Source organism: Apteryx rowi, unplaced genomic scaffold (genome assembly GCF_003343035.1).
Source record: "Apteryx rowi isolate R43461 unplaced genomic scaffold, aptRow1 scaffold_654, whole genome shotgun sequence".
NCBI classification, from domain to species: Eukaryota; Metazoa; Chordata; class Aves; order Apterygiformes; family Apterygidae; genus Apteryx; species Apteryx rowi.
The window spans coordinates 404865-428982 of NW_020450932.1; the positions used below are offsets into that span (position 1 = coordinate 404865).

A 24118-nucleotide genomic window follows, 5' to 3' on the forward strand; every position below is an offset into this window, starting at 1 on the left:
ACATAGAATATAAATGGCACTATTTAAAATCATCACCACCTTCCCTTTTCCAACATATAGTTCTTCACATTACAGATCCTAGTTTTATACACTATAAATTTATTTATAAGTCTACCATGAATTGGCACTCCACTCAAATGGTTGTATTACTTCCAAACACAACCTGGTTCTGAAAACAACATACTAAGAGTCATGCGACTCTGCACCCGAACTAATAGATCCTGACACACTCCCCAGCAGCAGCCTGAGTGTCTATACTAATGGCAAATAATCCAGAATCTGAGCAAGTCATTCACATTTAGTTGTGACTATACTTTCCTTTTCTTCAAGTCAGCTTAATACAGACTTAATCTTAGTTTATACTGAAATAAATAGTACCCTTTAAAGAGAACAATTCAGGTCTCTCAACTCCTCCTTTGGTTTATTCACAAGAAAGCACGTACAAAGTGGTATGCCTTGAAGATGGCTTTGGGCTTTGATCATTCCGAAGAGCTTTATTTCTTTTGTCGCTAATAGCCAATATCAGTAATGAGTTCCACAAATTAGTTCCAGGTGTATGTTTGTAGCAAGTACGTAAAGACTTTGTACAGCCTCACTGGGTAAAGGAGAGTATTCTACTTAGCAGGAGGCTAATATCTTCCAAACAACCTAAGCCAAGCACAGGAGATAAATAACTACAACTAGAGTACCCAGTATGCACAAAAGGATTAAGATACTGACCAAGAAAGTTAGGCAACTATCTACAACTTGTCAGCAGGATGAAGAAATAAAATGAAATATTCTGTAGTTGATATTAGTGAAAAGGGTATGCTTACTCATTCAGTTTAGATTACTTACTATTACTTACATACTTACTATGTACCACTACAAACATTTGTGGAGTTGCACAACAGACAGAATGACTAAATCAAGTGCAAATCTGAAGAACTGTTATGAAAAATTCAGCGAAAGTTCCAAGATAACAATTTTCAATGCTGATTACACTGGGCCATTAAGCAATCAGTGGTGACATGGGATGAAGAAAAGCATTTCTATTCATAAAAAAAAAATTAAATACAGGTTTTGCTTAGATACACAGCCAAGACCCTTCAGTTTTTATTCAATGAAACAGTGTATCTTCACTCTACAACTTAAAAATTGCTGTGGAACTGGAAAGAGTGGCAAGAACTGTGCTTCTGCCTCAGGACAAAATCATCCATCAGTTTAGCTCTAAAATGGCTCAATTTAAACTCGGTTCATTTCTTCAAAGGGCAAACAACTGAGGTTTTTCCATTTTCCATAGCGTTAAAAACAAAGTCTGATATCAGGACTTATCTGGACTCCCGTGCACTACTTTCATACTGACTGTTTAAATTTAAATTGCTCACTCAGCTACAGGCAGGAYTTTCTTAGCTAAAGACACTGTCAGCAAATCTAATTTTCCTAGTAACAGATGAGACTTTCAAAGAGGCCTTATAAAAGAGGTATCAAGTTTCTGAAATATTACTTTGACTTAAAAAAATTTCTCAGAGTGTAAATTGTCTTTTCTAACCAGAAGATGACAATTCTATAGCCTGCATTTAAGTAATAAAGAACTGTTGAATAATATAACTATTGAAAATATAAAATTATGAAACATACCACACTGGAAAACTAAATGAAAATAAAGAAATATCTACAGCAAGGGTATTGGAAAGTATGGGGGGCAAGAGGGAATCCCTGATGATTCTGAATTATTATGCTTACTTGATCAAATATAAACATTTGTGACATCATCAATGTCAATCCACGAGAGAATGGAGTATATATAATACCAGTATAATTTCACAGGTATCTAATGCCCCCACAGGAAAGGCAAAACACATAAATTGTGGATTCACTTCTAGAAGAAAGAGGTTTCTCATCATGCACTTATTTATCTCTGAAGTTTGACACATCAGCACCAACCCCTCCAACTTGAAGCCCCTCCAATCTATTCCTTGCCTCCTTTGTCTATCTCCAGTCCTGGGCCTCATCATGCCCAGCCGATCCTTATCCCTCCACTCTCTGGAGTCACCGTGTCCAGATCTTACCCCCACTTATTTACTTTCTTTTACCAATACAACCCACCCCCGTCTTGTTTCCCAAACAGCTTTAATTCCATTCTCAATACTTAGGCCATTCCAGCCTATCCCAGTCCCTCATCCAATTCATCTTCTCCCATTCTTTGGCTCTTAGTCCAAGAATCCTTCCCAAAGTTTCCTGTCCAAGCTCATTATCCTCTCTATTCTTCCCTTGGCCCCTGAAAAGTCTCTAGCTTTTCTAGCAACTTCTTCAATCAATCCCCGTCTTCCCTCTTTACTTCAGCAGTTCTTTTCATCTGATCTTAGTCATTTCTTATACAAGTTCAAATCCTTGTTTCCTTTCATTGACTTCCATTCTCAGATTTTGCTGTTTTCCTGCAGCCCAAACTCTTAGTCTCATATTCTTCTCTTTTATTCCTCCCAGGGTCATCAGATCACTTGTCACAACCTCTTTTCCTTCTTACAAGCAGCCAGATTCTGAAAAGAGAGGCATGTTCACTGGACCACTTGCTCTCAGCTGCAAGACCTAAGACAACTCAGTTGGATAGCAACTTGTATCAACAATGGGGTGAGAAAGTCCAGCTTCACCCTCATATTCTTTAATTGCAGCACAAGGCTCTGCCATAGCCTCAAACACCCTTAGTGAGCACCAAACCTTCAGAGATCTTAACCAGTATTGTCAGAGAAATCTGAACAGAGGTCTGCAAACTAATTAGGAAAGAAAAGAAACTCTTACAATTTGGCCAAGATGGAGGTAAAAGTTATAACAAGACGGAGGAGACAGATGCACAACTAGCTATCCGTAAAAGAATTCCAGTATACTTCTCTTTATTTTTAATTAAAAAAAAAATCACACATTTTAAAATGGTGCATTAATTACCAATGAAAGCCATTTAAAAGTCAGTAAGTTGCTGAAAGTTAGCAGAAGAGAGTAAGATTGTAGGAATTTTAGATTACAACTTGGTAGCTGTTAGAAAGCCATGTTATTCTAATAATCATTAATAATGAATACAGTTTCAATCATTGAAAGTGTATGTGACTCCTAGAATAATGCCTACCTCTCATAAATGGTTTTTAAAGTCAGCTGATCTGGAACACCTTCAGTCTCTTCAAGATGTAGTATGAGCCACGATGTTCTGTATGGCCACTGCTCTGTGAGATTGATCCAACTAGCCAGTCTATCCCAATTGAATGTGATCTGATTAGCTCTCAATAAACGACCTGAGTATAACACAGGAGGAGGAAAGAAACACAATTTTTTGGTCTGTATCTTTCAAAAAGAAAAAATCTTTTTTGTCAAAGTAGCAGCTATGTAAGTCCACTAACCTGATGTGTGAACTTCCTGGTATTACATTTTTAGCTCAAAGTTCAAATTCATCTCACAGCACATCTAAAAATATAATTTGACAATCTAATAAAAATTCTTGCAGATACTGGTCAAAACATGAGACTCTCCAAAACTGTCAACTTCTACTCCAGATTAAACACTAATTACCATCATCCTGTTAAGGTGAACCTTAAGTTACTACAACAAAACTCAACATAGAAGTTCACACAGCACTGAATTTTCCACTTAAAAATGAAAGCTATGTTAGTACTGTTCTTGCATACTGGGAGATGAAATATCATAGTCAAAGTAAGTAAAGATACAGCTGCCACCTTAGTGAATAAAGCAAAATTCAAAGCCGTAAACAATAGGCAGTTTTCAGTTAATAAGGCAAGGTTTAAGAATAAAACACATTTTAAAAGGTAGAAAAAGAATGAATGACTTAAGTTAATGCTGTGGTTTGTGTATTTCAAGTTTCAGCAATTTTTTGCTAAAACAGCGTTAAGATTGTCGACGTGACATATAATTAATAGTCTGAAGGCTCTACTCATGAAGCTCTTCATGGACTTACCATATGTAACCAAAGAATACTGTAAGCTAAAAGTGTTCTTGCAGTTCTATTCTTACATCTGGTAACTAACAGTTTGTGCTTTTGGTATACTTTCACATCTGCACTATAATTTGCCAGAAACAGACATTTTGCGCTACAAACTGTAATGACAGTGCTAAGAGACTGCACATTTATTTGGAAGACTAGCTCAGAATTCTATGTCTATTGTCACATATAAATGATCACTAGACGTAAAGATCAACGGGGGGGGGAATTAAAGACCTTAAAGCTCTTCTATTAATTACTAGCACTAATATAGTGGAATAAAAATAACACCATGGGTTATTTTACTTAGTTTAGAAAAAGTATTTACATTCAACTCGTCGTAATCTGAGTGAAGGGACATTAGGATAATCCAGATAATGCAAGCACCAGGAATGCAACTGCAGAGACAACCARCCACTCAGTGTCACCCCAGCTGGTTGGCCAGAGCTGAGTCTTAGCTCAGAGACATACTCCTATGTCTTTGTATCACACTTCCTGCTGTGATGATCATCACCTTGGCACTGTAACAAACCTAAACCAATTCCACTGACGTGGGCCATGCTGGAAATAAGTTCTCCCAGAAGTGCAATGTTAAATTGGAGAGTGATACTGCTGAAGCAGGTCTCCACAACCTGAATGGATCTGCAGGACTCAGCTCAAGTTTAGCCTATATTATTACTCTGTGCACCTGTTGGAAAGCAAACACTCTTAAGGGACCCAAGATGGTTGCAGCAAGTTCATTAGCTCCAGCTATGTGCCATGAAACTGTGACAGGCTGACTTCTTAACTACACCCACTGTAGGCAATACAGCTACATTCACTTGAGGCTGAATCTGATGCCAAGCCAGTTGAACCCATGCTTTGTCTGCATAGTGGCAATTGCAATATTTCTATATCTGTGACAGCTTTATTCATAAGATTCTCTTAAATGATACAGCTCTCATTAGAAAATTAAGAGGTTTTTTGTTTTGTTTTTTTTTACATAAGTACTAAATGTTATCCTAGAAAGCCAGGTTACTTAACATAATCTTTTATTGCTAGTATTATTGGTAAATTATACCATAGTAAGCTCAGTAAAATTTCACAGAATCACAGAATAGCTGGAGTTGGAAAGGACCTTTGGAGATCATCTCATGCCACCCGCTGCTCAAGCGGGGTCTCCTAGAGCAGGCTGCCCAGGACAACGTCCAGTCAGGTTCTGAGTACCTCCAAGGATGGAGACTCCACAACCTCTCTGGGCAACCTATTCCAGTGCTCAGTCACCTTCACAGTGAAGAAGTGTTTTCTTATGTTTAAGTGGAATTTCCTGCCTTTCAATTTGTGCCCATTGCCTCATTGGGCACCAATGAAAAGAGGTTGGCTCTGTCTTCTTTACACCCTCCCATCAGATTCTATAAACATTGATAAGAGCCTCCTGAGCCTTCTCTTCTCTAGGCTAAACAGTCCCAGGTCTCTCAGACTCTCCTCACATGACAGATGCATCATCTTTGTGGGCCTTTGCTGCACTCCCTCCAGTATGTCCATGTCTTCCTTGTACTGGGGAGCCCAGCACTGGACACAGCAATCCAGGTGTGGCCTCAGCAGGGCTGAGCAGAGGGGAAGGATCACCTCCCTCAACYTGCTGGCAACACTCTGCCTAATGCAGCCCAGGAGGCTGTTGGCCTTCCTGGCCACAAGGGCACATTGCTGGCTCATGGTCAACTTGTCCACCAGCACTCCCAGGTCCTTCTCTGCCAAGCTGTCCTTCAGCTGGTCAGCCTCAGACTGTACATCAGGACAGGATTATTCCTCCCAGGTGCACTCTGAACTTCCCATTCTTGAACTTCATGAGGTTCGTCTCTGCCCATTCCTCCGGCCTGCTGAGGTCCCTCTGAATGGCACCACAACCATCTTGTTCATCAGCCATTTCTCCCAGCTTTGTATTGTCTGCAAACATGCTTAGGGTGCACTCGGTCCCATCATCCAGGTCATTAATGAAGATATTAAACAGTACTGGCCTCAGTAGTGATCCCCCCCAAATGGGACACATTAGTGGTTGTGATTAGTGGTATGAAGTTCAGCTGGAGCCTAGTCACTAACTTCAATGAGACATCAACAATTAAGTATTATTGAAGATTTTTTTTTAATTGTACTTATAAATAATAGCTTAGAAGCTATCTGTTCACATTTTGCTAGCACTCTAGGAGAGTTTTTGCTTCAGAAAGATTTTCAAAATCAACATATATTTGAGAATAATGCTTGAGTTCTATTTTCAATACACATTGATAGTAAATTGACTCACCTGTTAAATTTAGTTTGCACACTAAAAACTGAATGTGATGGAACTGTAACCAACCTAAAGACAGTACTATTTACTGTACGCAAACATGTGCCATGCTCACCTGTCACAGAAACAATATTAAGCAATCTTCTCATGGTCTGAGGACTGATATCACTGAACCAATCCTCTGTAACCAAAAGCTTGGTCAAATCAAAAGACATCTGGCGAGTAATGGTACGTTGCATTTGTCGTCTTCGGTAAGTATCCTGATAATTAAACAGAAAAGTAAGGAATACTGATTAATGTCAAAAACCTGTATCTATTTGGAAGACTTCAATTTTACTTGCTTCTAAAGTTAGAACCTTTGTGAGCAAGTGTCTGTGAGGTTGAACTGAAATACCATAAAAATATTTACCGGAATTTATTTTGCTTTAGCAATGTAATAATCAGAATATACATATGATATTTCCATTTTATTTGACCAACTTTGTGGTACTGTGTAGAGCTGGGGAGACAGAACAGAAAGGATAATGCAAGAGAAAGTGTGGTGGACATGCTGCAGTAAAAGTCTAGCACCATAATATTCCAAATTCCTTGATTTGCTTGATTATTGCTCCATGTAGCAACAGCCTAAGATCAGATGATACTGGGCTTATACACAGATATCCAAAAAATACATATATACACAGATAAGAGCTACTACCAAGATGCTGTCTCATCTCAGCATTTGCAGAGAGCTTGGACATTCCAACCATTCCTGAATTTAAGTGTTTGTGGAACAGAATGCTTTGGTGATCCAACCTCTTCCTCTCTAGTAAAGCATCAGCCTACTGATTTTAGGAGGTACTTCTCCTACATGGACCATCTGTGTTGATTTCATAGGAAAGGTCTGCTTAAATCTTTGAAGCTGACATAGTGAAAAATGTAAAAGAAAAGTAAAAGATTAACAGTATTCCATTTACTCTAAAAATCTTTCTCACCCGTCTATTAAGAGCAGTTTTGCTACCAAGCTTGGTCATCTCTCCAAGACTGTTCTGAGAAACTCTCCTGTCAACTTCTTCGTGTAATCCTATTTAAAAAAAATTTTTTTTAAGCATTTTCTCCATTCATATGTGTTTCTTTGAGCTATAAAGTATCATTAATGATCTGCCAATTATTTAAATAGTTTGTTCTAAAAAATAGATTTTTATCATCATTGCTTTTGTAACTTACATATAATTCTCCTGTATAACCTCACCTGCATTATCTGTATAAGGAACATCTCCATTGGTTGTTGAAGCTACCATCAGCTTTTTTGCGTTACTAAGYCCACGGCTATTCAGAAAAACAGGCAAATGGACTATATTTCGCATGTAATCATGTCCATTTATGTTTGAATCACGTAGAACACTATTAAGATTTTGGTTAAYAGCCTTTATAATAATGTGTGGGTCACTTGCAAAAATAGCAATAAATGGGCCTTTCGAAAACAAGACTCGCACCTGTAAGAAAGCAGACAGTAAGCCTTGTTAACTGTGGTCACTTAAATATCTTTGACTCAACATTTTATATTCATTCCGTTCTAGTTAAAACTTGAAAGGACAAGGGATGTACAGAGATCTTTTTTTTCAGTATGCAGTATCTATTCTTAGGTACTTATCTACAATTAGAAATAAGCATACTTGACTCATTATCAGAAGCAGTTATAAAAAAAGTCATCACCAAGAAAATATTATGCAATAATGCCTTAACCCCACACAAACATTAAGCATTTAAGTATTTTTCACCTAAAATAAAGCATGAAAAACCTCTCCAAACAATGTTTGTTTTAACAAGATACTAATTTTCAGTGATTTACATCTTAAGATTTCAAAACATATTACAGCAGGCATAGCATGTATAGTCTTACAGCTCTACTGGGACTTTATTCTCAGTTGTTTAAAGTCCTGACTTAGTACTACAGCTATGCCAGATCATTAAGAAAATGACTATAATACAGAGAGACTCTGTATATCTATCTTCCTCCTATGGCAAATACACGGCTACTAGAAGTAGCTGAGCCCATTTATAGAAGACAGAAAACCAGAGATCACCCCTATAATATGATCCAACTCACCGTATCAAGCATCTGTAAAACTTTGTCCTGTTCACAAGCATCCAATCCATCAATAATTACAACAAGCCTTGTCTGATTCTGAGTGAAGCTGTCAATGGTTTTTGCCATTTTGGCCATCAGTTCCACTTCACATTTCAGAACCTACAAAAACGAAAAGCAGAGAAGGAAACACATTTCTACAGTATTTAAACCTCACAAAAAATGCATACAATTCCTTTTACAGATTGCTACCTACCCCCAAAATACTTCAATAAGACTAGAAGAAAAAATGTTTATAAATACTGAACTTTCCCCAAAGTGAAATAGTCCTAAAATATCATTTTTATATTTTCTACATGCAAAGAAATGTACAGCAAAACAGTATATTTCATTTTAATGTAACATYTTGTCCTTAAATTCCATTACAATTCTATTTAGAAATAAAGTAGTATTCCATACTGTAAATCAATATTTCAACAGTAAGCAAACAAGAATATGTAGCTTCTGCTAATTCCATACAATTGCTTTGCATAAAACATGTACTAAAATTTTGTATCTGCCTTCCATCCAAGGTATTTATTTCATTACTTTCACGCTCAGTCATTCCTACTCATGATTCATGCTCTTAGAATATGAAAATTTTTAAATTCTTCAACATCAAATTAGACATATAACAACTGTCCTTTATAAAGAAGCACAGGTGGAATTCATCTGCCCTAATTTTAGCAACCAAAAGCTAGACATTTAAATCTGATCTATTCATCACTAGGTTCATCTTGAATGTGCACATTAAAGAAGAGATAAGTCATACGAATCACACAATCTGGAAACGAACATTTCTCTCCTTTGATCGCAAAGGGCAAGCCTAATTTTTTAATGTCTAAAGTTGTACAAGCTGAGTCCCATTCAAAAATCAATTGGCAAGGAATAATGAAGACAGATACAGATAAGGTCTTTTGTGCTACCTAAATGTAGGAAGAAGCTGTACAATAATTACATTAAGGTTACATTATCTGTAATCTACAGAAGTCACTGTCATGATATTAAGAGTTAATCTTCAAACAGGGACAGACGGGATATTTGATGACAGTCTGATGTTTTCTGCTGTTCTTTTGTTGTTGGGTTTTTTTTTGGGGGGGGGGTTGTTTTTGAACAGCTACGTTAACCCAACAAAACAATAATATTTTCTACCATTTTTCATGAAATATTTGAACTCTTCTGGAATGTCCTTTCAATGCTATCATTCTTTTCTTAGTAAAGAGGTCTTATAGACAGCCAGTTAGGCATGTTTTTTCACCTTTATAATATTGCAGAAGTTACTCTTTCTAGTCTTATGATCGTAAGTAAGCTTTTACCTAATATAGATCATTTAGAACAACTGTTTTCTTAATATTTTCCTCTTAACAAAAATAAAATCAGAAACTGAAAATACAATCCAAAGTTAACATTCCCAGTTGAGCAAACATGGATCATGTACACTAAGCATAACTTTCAGTGGAGCAGAAATGTTCCCCTTCCGTAAAAACTTGCCAAAACTTATTCTACTGTTGAGAGACTTGGCCTGATGAAACTAATGGCACCACATCTTAAGAAGGCTACAAGTTTACAGTTTGGGTTTGGGATTTGTTTTGTTTTGTTTTGTTTTTAAATGGCTAATTTATATAAATGCTTACCTTCATGAACCCCTCACTTTTTAACTTGTGAAGCTTGGAGGCTGCATTGTGAAGACGTTTTCTTTGAGAATTTAAAACTGAATCCATCACTTGCCACCAGGTGCGACAGTTCAAGATAAAGGCCAAACCAACAACACATGCAACTGATATAAGAACAGCATTCACTGTCATGTTTGTTGGTTCTACGTTAAAAATTGCCAGCAGAGCAATCCCAGAAACTATGCAAGACAATATGAATAGGAAAATCACAAAGGATGGGAGACAGCAAGTTTTCTTCCATTTCTTTTTACCTATAAAACAAGTACTTTCTGTTAAAACCAATGCAAAATTTACAGGCAAGTATAACAGTTTATTATTCTGAATACTTTTCACAAAACACTAGCTTGCATAAAAGGTTACTTCAATGTTACTACCCAGCTACACAGACTTTAAAAATAAGGTCTAAATTTGCCAAAATTCTTGGAAACAATGAAGCAGAGACATTCCTTTAATCTACATATTACTTCCATTGTTTCAAGAAATCAACAAAAAATGCAAATGATCTTTAAGTAGGATTCTCATCAGTAAGATCTTCCCTTTTGTGAGATGTGTCATTAAAGTGTATTTATGTAAGTAAACCATAAGAAATCAGTTAGGTAACTGCCTGCTTTTAAACTAAAACGTGATGTGTAGGTAATCAAATAATAATAATGGCACTGGAGAATTAAACTGAAATTACAGGCTACCACCTGAGATTATTATTTGGCCTTTCCTACATACTAAAACTTTCACAAACAATGGAGAAACTCTGAATGAAAAAGCTAATACACTGAAGAGAAATTTGTCTTAGCACAACACAAAGGTATACCTCACCCTTAATTTGACTCAGAGACAATGATTTAATTGCTAAGGAAAATACCACATTGCATATAGAAGGTTGTAATACAAATACTCATTTCCATTAAAACTTCCAACAGCTATACGTAAGGGAAAATATTATCCTGATATTATAAAAAAGGACATTTTTCTCTCTAGGACAATGGAAGGTTTCCCCTAATTCTATATGAATTTCTGCATGGTGAAAAGTTAGTTTCAAAAAGCTTATAATGTGAAGAACAGAATTCCTGGTAACAGTGCAATGAAATGGAATAATCAGAAAGGTCACTGAGGTAATAAAAACCTTGTGTATCTTCTGTCTTGAAAACTCGAAATAACCTTGTTGCTAAGAAACCAAATTCCCTTTCACATGCATCGGAGAGGGTAGCAATCATCTCAGCCAATGAAGTTTCTCCACCTACACTGGACAGTCTATTGTAGTCAGTAAACAAAAATCTGAAAGAGAGAAAACAAAAGTTTTCTGGCAACCAGAATAAAAATCTTCCTGCATATCTGCAGATGGAAGACCAAGTAGGATAAAAAGTAAAATACTTAAATTTCATATAGAGATTAAAAAAGAAAAATTAAGTATTTATTTATCTATTTCTCTCCCTTTTATCAATTTCTCTGCCCCATCTCCTATTCTAAAACTTGATTTTTAAGAAAGATAAAAATAGGCACATCGTTAATGGTACTTCAGTCAGCAATAAAAGTATAAAAAAAATACTGTTATGATCCCAAAACATAATTCAGCTATTTTAAAAATTGCATTCTGAGGCATTTGCAGTACTTATGATTAATTAAAAAAAAAAAAAAAAAACACACACACACAACACACATATACAAAAGAACAAGATCACATAATAGCACCTAATAACACCACAGGGCTAAAACAAAAGTTTCTAAATGACAGAAGTAAACAAAACCATAAATCACATGGTGTAAGTTTTCTTACTGTCAGGTAAACTAGAAGCTATGACCAGTCCGATGCTCTACTTACAGTGTGTGTGGGGGAGCTCAGCAGTAATAATCAATGAAACAAACATTAAACATAATATATGGTAAGTTATACCAGAAACTAAAATCATATTTTGTCTGTTACAAATTYGTATTAGCATGACGGTCAAAAACACTAATACTCAAAAGCATTGCTTCACTGATTTTGGCATGAACAGAGATTAGTACCAAAACACCGCTAGTACCTTCACACTGAAAAACTTAACTAAATCTTCTTCTAAGGCTACTATTTTCCACAGAGAAACCTCAACAGCATCTCAGGGGAAGATAAATATACACATTCATATGTACAGTTTGAAAAGTTCAGTGTGAAGTTGATTTATTAAAGAGTAAATAAGTGAAACAACTAACCTGACCGGTAAAGCTTTAGTGGTTTGTTCTGGTAATTCTGGTGGGTTCACAAACATGAGTTTGAGAAGCAACTCTAAATACCCAATATGTCTTGCCAGCCTTGCACTTAATACCCAGGCCCAGTTCCAGCTCTCACCTTCTCTTCGGCCACCAAAGTAAATTACAGCTGGAAACAAACATTTTTTAAGATATATTTTTATCAATATTCACAACTGAAATAATCATGAAGTTTGAACAGGTAAGGCATGGAGTTGTGTAAAACAAGTTGAATGAATAACTGAGTAACGGTTATCGCTAAAAAACAGGATTAAAAGCAAAATAATGAAGTTTCTTTACAAAATTTTGCTTTGTTTTCAAAAACAACCTCTCACAAATTATATGTAAAACACAAGAAAAGATCATCAGGGATCCTATTTTCTATTAAAAACCACTTAATATTTTTTCTGAATCATGAAGTATGTTTACAAAAGAGAAAGTACTGAATTCTAAAAATAGATTTTAAAATATCATTAAAAATGTTATATCAACTAGCAGACTTACCAAAGAATATATAGAGAACTGCTAATAAGCTGAGTGACACTGCTATTCCAAGCTTTGCATCCACTGTGAAAGCAAGCAATAAACCCAAACCTCCACACAGCAAAAGCGTGAGGAATACAATAAGCCAGGAGAACTGGAACAGAGGCTCAATTTGCTGTCCTGCAAAAGTTTTCATTTCATCTAAAACACAAAAAGAGTTAATATGTTAAACCATTCTAGAACAGAAAGCAAAAGAGGTATTTTAATCATCCTTATTTCTRAAGAAAAGTACTTGCTTTTGCCTCAACTTTGTGACTTTTCCCTGTTACTAATTTCCAACAAAAATGAAAGAGAATACTGTTTGAAGAGGGATTCAAGCATTAATGAAAAAATTCATTTTCATCCGTGCAATAAATGAAACCTTTCAAATATATAATTCTTGCACCGTTTGCTGCAGATTTTCTATTTTTAAAGGCATATTAAAGCCATGACATTGTCTATGCTCCTTCAATAGCTTACAACACATATTTGTGACACTAAGAAAAAGAAATCTTTCCTGTCCAAAAAAAGTAATCCATTACTGAAATTAGCACCACATACATGAAATCATCATATATATTACTATGTAAAATAGTTAAGTATTTATTTCTGTTTCTTGATTCATGTTTACTCAAACAGGAATTCCTGAAAAATGTATTTAGGATCTACTGAAAGAGGAAATACAAAATACAAAATGTAGAATAAAAAGATGATTGGGGAAGAGTGTGAAAATACTGAAAACTATTAGGTGTTTTAAAAGCAGAAAAGTTAAAAATAAACATCATAGTCAACAATGCACGCCACTTTTCTTCATGATATGCAGCATGAGGTAAACAAAGKGAATGGAGAGACCCCATTTTGACTAACATCATTTTTTTTAAAAGCAGAAAATAATAAAGATCAGAGTGGTTAAATATTTTGAATTATACTGAAACATCTCAGGAAAATATCCTTTGTCAGAAATAGCTAAAATTTTAAATAAGATGCTTATTTCCACTATGAAAGAATATTTAGAATGGTGTATGTATACACCTGAGTTAATAATGACTCTCCAATTACTGCATTTGCTTCCCTATTTATGTCATTTCAGAAAGTTCAAAAAGCTCAAAGTAAATAAAGGGGAGAAAGGGAAGAGAATCAGTACCAGAGAAAATACAGTATTGAGAAGAAAAAAAAAAGTCTAGAATTTGTTCTTAAACTTCTAAAAAAGATGCGTGAGATGCAGGAAGCACAATAAATACTGCAGCAAAGGAGGTCTAAACCTGATCCAACACACACACACAAAAAAAAAATCACATTCCAAACTAAAGTTTCAGCAGTACCTAGAAAAGTGGATTTACTGCTGAAGGAAGCCCACAGGATAACAGACAGCAATACTCAAAGATTGTCTTGATACCATATAAACGAATAAATAACCAACCAATGGATGTACTGACTACACTAAAGTTTAAACTGTTTTGCTACAGAAACAGGTATGGGATACAACTCTACATGGATCAACGGCTGTTGCAAATATGTAACTCCCATGCGATGCTATCCATAGTATGGATCTGTACCTATAAGAAAGGCTGAGTCAAATTTTACCTTCCAGTTTCTTGAGAAGAAAAGATTTTCCACTTCCCCACTGTGCATACAACCCTACACAGATAGGTGGCTGCATGGTTGGTTCGCTAAGAATATCAGCCAAAGCACTGCTGTAGAGATCATACCCCAGCATGTCACCATCAGATTCCGTGGGAGACAAGTGCCCTGTAACAGAAATACTCCTATAGAACTTTTTTTTTTTTTTAAGAAATTTTTTTCATACGACAGTTTCCATACATGAAATCATGACATGTTTACCTATATTTGTATACATATTCTTCCCACTTAATAGCTATTATTCATACATCCTTGCTCAAAGGAATTTTAAATCACCCCTACAAAATGTTATATAATTATCAAAATTAATACAGCTTAGTATAAGACCCAAAACCAAATCTCAAAACACAGCAAGCTGAAGAAAATAATTCTTATATAAGCAAAGTCAAAGTAAAAACAAAAACATCAACATAAGTTGCACCATACACCGTGTCAAAGGGCATAGGTCAAATACAAACGCACATTCTACCTATGTTAGAATTCTGGAATGACAAAGGTTTTTTTTTTTAATATCTCCCATTAAACACAACATTTAAAAAAATCTGAACTCTTCCAGTTTTAAATATAGAATTGAATAAATTGGATTCTTAATCTACAAGTGAATTAAAAACAATATAGGAGAAAGTTATTCCTTTAATCATTTATCTCATTAAAATAAGCTTTGTTTTCTTCAATCTAAGTTTAGATCTGAAGAAAAGAGAAATACTTATACTTACGGGCTCCAAATATCTGTGTTAAAATACTTTTCTGGTGGCTACAGTCAATATTGTAAGGTGTTTCTCCTGTTTTGTTGGGTCTATAAAGCAATCTACCATCTTTTGGATTCCTTAAGAGTAGTTCAGCAAGTTTACGGCTTCTTCCACGAATGGCAATATGAAGTGGAGTATCTCCTCTCTGCAATTAAGTGAAAAACTAGTAATACCTAACACGAATTAGTAAGATTATGAATGGACCATATGTTCCACATCACTATAGATGTGTTACTTACTTGAAATACATTTTAAGGAATTCTTAATACTATTAACACCTTACAGCAAATGGTTTTTTTTACTCAAAGCAGCACTACCAATGTTTTAAAAAAGACATGTGATAAGGCAGAACTAAATTCTTATTCCTGACATGGATGCTTTTCTTTTCATATTACTGAAAGCATCCTAATACAAACAAAAGTTCAAAATACTAATGGTGGGAATGAACTTTTTTTTTTTTTCTTTTAAGTATTCTGATCTTCTTAATTACTGAGCCTATGGGAGACTAAGCCATGGATCTGTACTTTGTTTGTTACCACAGAAAAATTAAATCAGAGGCAAGCAACTGGCTTTCTGGTATGGACTAAGCATGAGCTATCTGTAATCAAGTCCATAAATAATTAAACACCAAATACTGGAATTTTTTTGTATCAAAATATGTGTTACTTTATTAGCAATGAAACAYGTCTGACCTAAACAAAAATCAGCTTGTTCAACAACTGTCATATAAGAATATAAAACGGAACAATAACCAGTTCTAGCTTCAGTCCCATTGTTCTGTGGCACCCATATCTGACTTTTAGCAAAATAAAAACAAACAAAAAATAAACAAAAGAAAATTTTATCTACCTTTTTCAAACTAAACTTGATCTAGAATAATCAGCATAGTCGAGTTCAAAAATGTAAAACAAAAACAAACAACCACAGCCCAACCACTGTTTATTTGTGGCAGATTTAACATTTTTCAGAACAAAAGCAATCATTTGCAATTTCCAGTTCCATCTGGCTCAAACTCCATCTCATTTTGGTCAAAGGAGAAATCAAGGACTGGTAAAGCTGAAAACTCAGATCCCATTATTGTGTTCCTTTTGTAAAATTAATGTTGTATTTAACATCATAATTTTAAGAGTTACATGGCTATAGTGAAAAATCTAAAAATAAAAGATAAGGTATGAATGGTTTCCAGAAAATAGAATGATTCCTATCCCACCTCTAACAAAACAAAATAAACGAAGAAAAAACTACTCTTGGTTCAGCCTTGACAACTCACTACAAAATTCTCCTGCAAAACTAAAAGGATTAAACATACTGAAATAAGTTAACAAACATTCTTTACCTTGTCTACAGCAGAAACCTTAGCTCCTTTGTCCAGAAGGAGCTCTACTATCTCAATATTTCTCATCTTGGTTGCCTTTATAAGTGGTGTTTCTCCATCCTAAAAGTGAAAAGTAGGCCTAATAAAAAACTCTTCCATTTATACTCAAAAACAAGCAAAGACTAATGATAGTGTAACAAATTAAATTCTTAACTTTTAAGAGTATTTTTTCAACAAAAAATGTTTCTACACAGGTAACAATACTTCAGTGCATATGTTCTCAAAGAAGTATCACAAACACCATAATCAAGATCGATTAGAATCACTGTGCACAATACACATTTTTGTTAATAAGTAYTGAATAGAGAAAGAGAAGATGCAGATAAAATACAAGAGATCTGAGGAGAGACTGCGACAGAAGAGATATAAGAACAGATTGGAACAACGAGTTAATTCACTGCTATATTTCCTCCATTTTTTTACTCCTGTATACGCAATGAATAGTGGTCAGAACTTTCTAGTTAGTAATATCAGAAGTCTCTTTCACTTTCCACTAGCGCCTACTTTCTAGCCCTTATTGTGTTTAATGTCAACATTGCTGAGGGAAAGTATTCACAGATTCTGTACTGAGTTTTAGTAGAAAGTGATGTTTATCAAAGGGAACATTACTGAAAATAGACTGTGTAACTTGGAAAGAACATGTGATTTATTTTATTTTATTTATTTATTTATTTTTAAAATGGCACGCGCAGTTTCCACAGTTAACAAAAATAGAATTTGGTATGATGATTAAAGTTACAGAGGAGTGGAGAAAAGAACAGATGTTAAATAAAATAAAATCACGCCCATAATCAACAGTTACCTTCGTACATGTTTCAGTATCAGGGTTGCATTGCAAGATATCCCTCACCATTGTGGCATTTCCTTTCTCAACTGCCCAATACAAAGCAGTCTTATTATCCTATAAAAAGACAAAAAAAATGTATCAGATGTTAATAGTACTTTCATTCAATTGGATTAATTGCAAAGGCAAATATAAAATACAACCACCACACTGAAAACAGCACACTATACAGCAAAATTTTAGCACAGTTTGGGACAAAGGGAAATACTACCTAATCTAATTAGTACTTCCGTGGAATTTGGGGAGGAAAGAAATATTGTCACCCATATTAAAATCTGGCTAGGGTAGACAAACCTATTTTTAAAATCTGCACAAAGACATTAAGAGCTTTAACAATCCCAGCAGATTCAACTTATTTTGAAACAGTTTCCAAAACCCTTATCTACCAAAACCATATTTGGATATTTGTTCATTCGTGATTCAGATAACTTACCTAATGAAATAAAACAACTTTTTTTCAGAGTACTGTCTTTTTTTTTACCTTTATTATGTAATAGTTATGTTTCTGTCTTTTTTTTTTTTTAATTTTTCTCCTATTAGAACACAGAGCTACTGACCACATCCAGACTTTTTTTTTTTTTTTTTTTAATTCCCTCTCTCCTGTATAGTATAGCCTAATGACAGAACTCTTCTATGCGGGGCTGGAGGGGTTGGTTGGTCATTTTCTAAAAAACAGGCCATGCAAGCTGGAGAGCTGTAAAAGTGGATGGATATGGAAGTCAACACAAAGCACCAGAACAGAGGTCTCCCATTCATCATATTAACAATTCCCCCTGGTTTAAAGGTATCTGCAGATGTGCAAGTATGTCATTAATTTTTCCAATTATTTGTGCTGTCCCAGGAAGTCTCTCTGACTGCAGTCTTCTTGTTGCCTAGTGACTGCACCTGGACTCTTCTGTTTGATGTCATTTGGGTAGAGACATTTAAGGAAAGCCTYCGAACACACACCTGCTTCTATGGAGGAATGTGAAAGTCCCTCTTGCAGTCTTCTCCCTTGCTTACATCCTTGGTTTGTAGCTCTTCCTCTCCCACCTCTGGGCTTCAGAACAAACTCAGTTTAAAGCCCTGCTCATCAGTTTAGCAGGGCTGGTCAGAGACTTCTTTCCTCTCTGGTCCTATGGGTTTCACATCCTCCATCCCTCAGTCAGGTGGGTTCCAACAAGGCCCCAGACTGCGGAAGCTGAATCCTTGCTGGCAATATCACCTGCGCAGCCAGGCACTGGTCTGACAGATGCTTATAGCTGGGCCTTTCCCCCTTAACAGAAGGATTGAGGAGAACACCACCTGAGCCCTCATTCACAGAATCACAGAATGATTGAGGTTGGAAGGGACCTCTGGAGATCATCTAGTACAACCCCCTGCTCAAGCAGGGTCACTTAGAGCACATTGYACAGGATCGTGTCCAGGCGGCTTTTGAATATCTCCAGAGAAGGAGACTCCACAACCTCTCKGGGCAACCTGTKCCAGTGCTCTGTCACCCTCACAGTGAAAAAGTTTTTCCTCATGTTCAGATGGAACTGTGTGTTTCAGTTTGTGCCCATTGCCTCGCGTCCTGTCACTGGGCACCACTGAAAAGAGTCTGGCTCCATCCTCTTGACACCCTCCCTTCAGATACTTGTACACGTTGATAAGATCTCCTCTCAGCCTTCTCTTCTCCAAGCTAAACAGGTCCAGCTCTCTCAGCCTTTCCTCATATAAGAGAGATGCTCCAGTCCCCTAATCATCTTTGTGGCCCTTCGCTGGACTTGCTCCAGTAGTGCCACATCCCTCTTGTACTGGGGAGCCCAGAACTGGACACAGTACTCCAGATGTGGCCTCAGCAGAGCTGAGGAGAGGGGGAGGATCACCTCCCTCCACTTGCTGGCAACACTCTTCCTGATGCACCCCAGCATACCATTGGCCTTCTTGGCCACAAGGGCACATTGCTGCCTCATGCTTAACTTGGTGTCCACCAGCACTCCCAGGTCCTTCTCCGCAGAGCTGCTTTCCAGCAGGTCAACTCCCAACCTGTACTGGTGCATGGGGTTGTTCCTCCCTAGGTGCAGGACTCTGCACTTGCCTTTGTTGAACTTCATGAGGTTCCTCTCTACCCAGCTCTCCAGCCTGTCCAGGTCTCTCTGAATGGCAGCACAGCCCTGTGATGTATCCCCCTATACTGGCCCACAGAGTCCTGTAGTGACATTTTATTTGCTCAAGGTTTCCCCTGGCTGAATCACTGGTGTCCACATCAATGAGCAGCAAAGAACAGAGCAGTTGAAAGGCCAGACAGGACCCAGCAATCTTTCTGCAATATCACAGATCTGGGCTCTGGGCAGGCAGCAAATCTCCCAGAGAAAAAAAAACACATCTCACTCTCAGACAGGTGCTGCTGTGCCACGCAGGGTGAAGTCACTAAACACTAGCACTTATCACCGATTTTGATACCACTGGTCCTACTCTGAAGATCTGAAGCGTACAGCCAGAATCCTCCTGTGATGGTACCTGCTCCTCCTCTGTCAACAGGGCCACAAATGCATTCTCAAGATTAACAGCTGCAAATAGGGACAGGGCCATCCTCACACTGCCAGAAGCCACAAGTTACAGCCTCCCCCTCTTAGAAGCTGCAGTATTCTTGCTGTTTTTCTATTACATATCAAGATGTTGAARAGCTCCCAATTTTCAGACCCATGTCAGCAAGAAGCTGACATAACCTGCCATTGAAAGCCTGAAATCGTATAAGAGAAAAGATCCAAAAACTACTTTTCCTCCAAACTAAAAGACATCTTGACTTCTCAAAGAGGCTTTGCATCAACACTGAGCGCTAAATCTTTGTAGCTATCAGTAACTAGGAAGTTTAATGTTCAAACCTGGCAGAACGTGTGTGCCTGAGCTGAACGTAACAATAAAAAAATAAATAAATAAAATAAAAACAAAGAAAGCTGGATGTAACAATAAAAGCAAGTACTGTGCTGAACAATAGAGGTTTTGGTAGAAGAATAAAAACAATACCATATACAAAGGACAAAGAAAAGAAAAAAGGAGWAGGTAGAAAATACAGAGGTCAATAACAATACTGCTTACTACGGGAAAGACACTTACTGAAAGAAAACAACAAACCAAGCATAGTAATACAACTGGCTAAACAGCATTGACAACAGATATAATTGAAGGGTTTTCATATTCTAATATAACCTTGGTATTAAGTTAAAAATATTATATACTAAAATAACAATGGTAAAATAGTAAAAATAAAGTATTTCATATTTGTAAATCTGTTCAGTAGTAGTGGTGAAATAAGTTCAATTAACATTTTTTGCTTTTCAACTATTATACAAATTAACCAGAAAAAAGGCTGTTTAACAAGTCATTATAATTAAATACATCTTAATTCGTAAAAATTACACAGCAGCATGTTTTTTGTTTTTAATGTTTGACGGGAAACTGATTTCTCTGCAGAGTAGACTTTGAGCAAATTTTTAAAACCTTGTTGTTAGAAACATAGTATAATTCCTTTGGTTTTCAAATTCTCATCCTATTTAAGAACTACGCTAACATTTACATCATTGTACTTACCTGACCTCTAATGTCTATATCAGCATATTTATGGAGCAGGGCCCTCACAATTTCAACATGACCTCCTCTAACAGCTCCAATCAGCACAGTGTCTCCACTCTGGAAAAATTGTGAAAGAGCATCAAAGATGAGTTAATAGTATTTGACAAAAAGAAACATACCATGAAATAAGTTATAGTCTCTAAATATACAGTGTGCTCATTTTCATTAAGAAACTTAAAATCATTTTAAAGAAAGATATAAAAAATTATTTATATCCCTGGTTGCATATACTGTATATGAGGGAAAAAAATATTCTTGGGTTTGGGTTTTTGTTTTTTTTTTTTTGCAAAAAGATGAAATAGTACATGTTTATGGCAAAACAAACACCTAAAATATGAGTCTAGCTTAAACTATTATCTTAGAAGAAAAAAAAAAGAAGCACATATTATAAATAAATACGAAAAAATTCAGCTGCTTTATATGTTCACAGTAAGACCAGCTGCCCACAATAATAATCTCTTTACAATCAGTCAAGATTGTCTGCTCTCTGCTTTAGCCATTTCACAGCTGACAAAAGATCTTGAAGAATTTCCTTTTTTTTTGCGCACACTTTTGACCATTATCCTGTTTACATATGCTATGCTGTTAGAAAGAAACAAAAGGCTAACTTTACCTCAAATAACTCATATAAATTATTAAAAATAAATTTGCTGTAGTAAATGGGGTTACATAAACATGAAACAAAGTTAAAATACTGTTTAAAGCATCTGATTTTAACAGAGTGGCTACTTAAGGATATGTCAGAACTTTAGCACATGAAATCCTGAAATTACCGCTCTAATACTTCTTCTATGATGAAGTAGGAAAAATATATGCCATCCWTTTAGCAAACGCATGAGGCAGATGAAAAAAGGAGACACACAGGATTTTTCGGAAATCACAGTAAGGAAAAAAAAAAAACAAAAAAACCCACACACCTAGATATAAATAAGTATAACTGTAGAATTCAGTTGGAAAGCTAAGGAAGAGTTCTCCCATCAGTCACAGCCACTGCATAGCTGACTGCCAAACAAGAAACTTTCCTTAGCAAAAAACCTACCCTGGTATCTGAAAGTGAGACTAATCATTATTTGACTTATTTTTGGAATACAATCAGCTGTACTAAAAGTTGTAATTTATCCTTTCCAAAGGGCATAAAAGTGGACAGCTGYAGAATTTTGTGAGAGAAGAGGTGGGAAGGGATATATTTTCTGAAGTATTTTAGGTTTTGCTTTGGTAAATGCTTGAGATTAAATTTTTTGTTACACGCAACACTGTGGCTCAGTATAAAACCACCTGAGAAATACACTAGTTGACATTTGAAATATAGGAAAAAGCTGCCAAAAATCATGTTTTTAAATTATAAAACAGATATTGGGAGGTTTTCCTCACTCCTCTACAACCCCAAAAAATTTATGGTAAGTGTGGACGACTAGGAATTCCACCTCAAAACTGTATTGGTGATCTAAAATAAAGTACTCATTTTGACAGAGGCACCTGAATTTAGGTATTTTCACACGTGTATCTAAGCTCTCATTATGCCCTAGGGTATGGTGCTCGGCCTGCATCTGCCACTTCAGAAAAACTTGAATATCCTGGTGGCAGCACGGACAGCCCAAGGTACCTCTGCAAAGGCAACTGAATAAAAGCTTGAGTGCCTTGCGAGTCGATTCAYGCTCTGGTCACTGCCTGTACTGTACTGACTGCCTCCACCGAGTATTACAACAGCAGCTTAGATACACAGGGCACCTGTCAACAGTTACATTTAGTTGTCCCAATCTCTTCCTCTAATATACTATATACCCTATTATTCTTCCCTTCCTCTAATATATGCAAAAGTTTCCTAAAAAGAAAGTTTCATTGTAAAAGATGAAGGTAGATACTGAAAGAAATATATTCCTTTTGTTTGTAATAATATTCCATGTTCTACAGTTTTAACAGCACTATTACATATATTAATACACAAGAAAACCAAAACATGCAAGTTAGTTCAGTATTAGTCTCATGTTACAGATACAACAAACAAATATACAAGACTGATCAATTCTCTGGCATATGGTAGAAGACAGAAATTGATAATTCAAGGAATCCAAAGGAAAAAAGTAAAAACCTTAAGTAATAGTTCATAGCTTCATCTTAGAAAAAAAGTCAAAATTTTAGGTTTTTGTCTACCTTTACAGAGCAGGTATTCTAAACAGCAGCACTTGTTAATTAATATACTTGTAAAATAGCACTATATAAAAATATCCCGAGGTAGCAGAAAGATGAGCGCGCCACACAGAAGAATGTTGTATCCTCAAATCTGCATACACTCATATATTCCTTTATTTAAAAAAAAATACACACACACAGAAATATACACGCACAACCACATTTATGATAAGAAAATTTACCCACTCTATCAGGAATGTTCACATAAGTTCCAGCATCAAGAAGATCCTGAACAATTTCAGTATGTCCCTCCTTTGATGCAATCATCAAAGCTGTATTTCCATCTTTATCTGTTAAATTTACATTTGGGTTCCTTTTCAGTATTTCTTTAACTGAGTCAGTATAGCCACCCTTCACTGCTACAATAAGTGCAGTCATAGAATTCTTAACAAAAAAAAAAAGAATTATTACCTGGTGAATAAAGAAATTATCATTATAACAATAGTTTAAGTAACAAAAGAACACTCACTGACACATTACTTTCTTAACCATTCAGTTGTTACTTCGGATCTTTAATTTATTTTTTTTTTTTTAAATAGAAAGCTTGGTAAGTATACTTTAAAGGGTAAGGAAAATAAACAAAGTACTATAATAAAAAACATTTTAAATGCAAACAGTAAAACATATCCATCTATTCTAGCTCCTGCATATATCATATGCGCTGTACAGTCATTTTCCTCTTGTATGAGGATACAGTATTACCAGGGCACCCAGGCATGCCAACACCATCCATAAAAAGGTATTTAGAAGAACTTCAGAAATAATCATATAAATATTAAAAGTTGTCTTACATAATTTTCTACTTAACATTTACCAACATTGTTTTGTTATTAATAAGTATTTTAGATTATCCAATGTCTTACATAACAAATAAATGAAAACCCGTTTTATTATGAAGACAAAAATATGCAGCTGAAAACTTCTAAAAAACATCCAGCTTCCAAAAGGGCACAACAGCCACTGTTTTTTTAAA

At 35.8% G+C, this 24118-nt stretch overlaps 1 protein-coding gene across 1 annotated transcript in view; it reads right to left on the bottom strand.

The window, feature by feature from the left end:
- KIDINS220 (kinase D interacting substrate 220) overlaps window positions 1–24118 on the bottom strand; it is an 88190-nt gene that overhangs the window by 42910 nt on the left and 21162 nt on the right. Inside the window, exons 8-22 of the mRNA XM_026084908.1 lie at window positions 23332–23529; window positions 20914–21012; window positions 17320–17418; window positions 16479–16577; window positions 15110–15287; window positions 14337–14501; window positions 12735–12914; window positions 12195–12360; window positions 11131–11282; window positions 9972–10261; window positions 8320–8460; window positions 7462–7705; window positions 7205–7293; window positions 6346–6490; window positions 3101–3263 (exon numbers count right to left, since the gene is read on the bottom strand). Coding sequence (XP_025940693.1) covers window positions 3101–3263; window positions 6346–6490; window positions 7205–7293; window positions 7462–7705; window positions 8320–8460; window positions 9972–10261; window positions 11131–11282; window positions 12195–12360; window positions 12735–12914; window positions 14337–14501; window positions 15110–15287; window positions 16479–16577; window positions 17320–17418; window positions 20914–21012; window positions 23332–23529 — 2408 coding nt within the window. The remainder of the gene's footprint in view (window positions 1–3100; window positions 3264–6345; window positions 6491–7204; window positions 7294–7461; window positions 7706–8319; window positions 8461–9971; window positions 10262–11130; window positions 11283–12194; window positions 12361–12734; window positions 12915–14336; window positions 14502–15109; window positions 15288–16478; window positions 16578–17319; window positions 17419–20913; window positions 21013–23331; window positions 23530–24118) is intronic.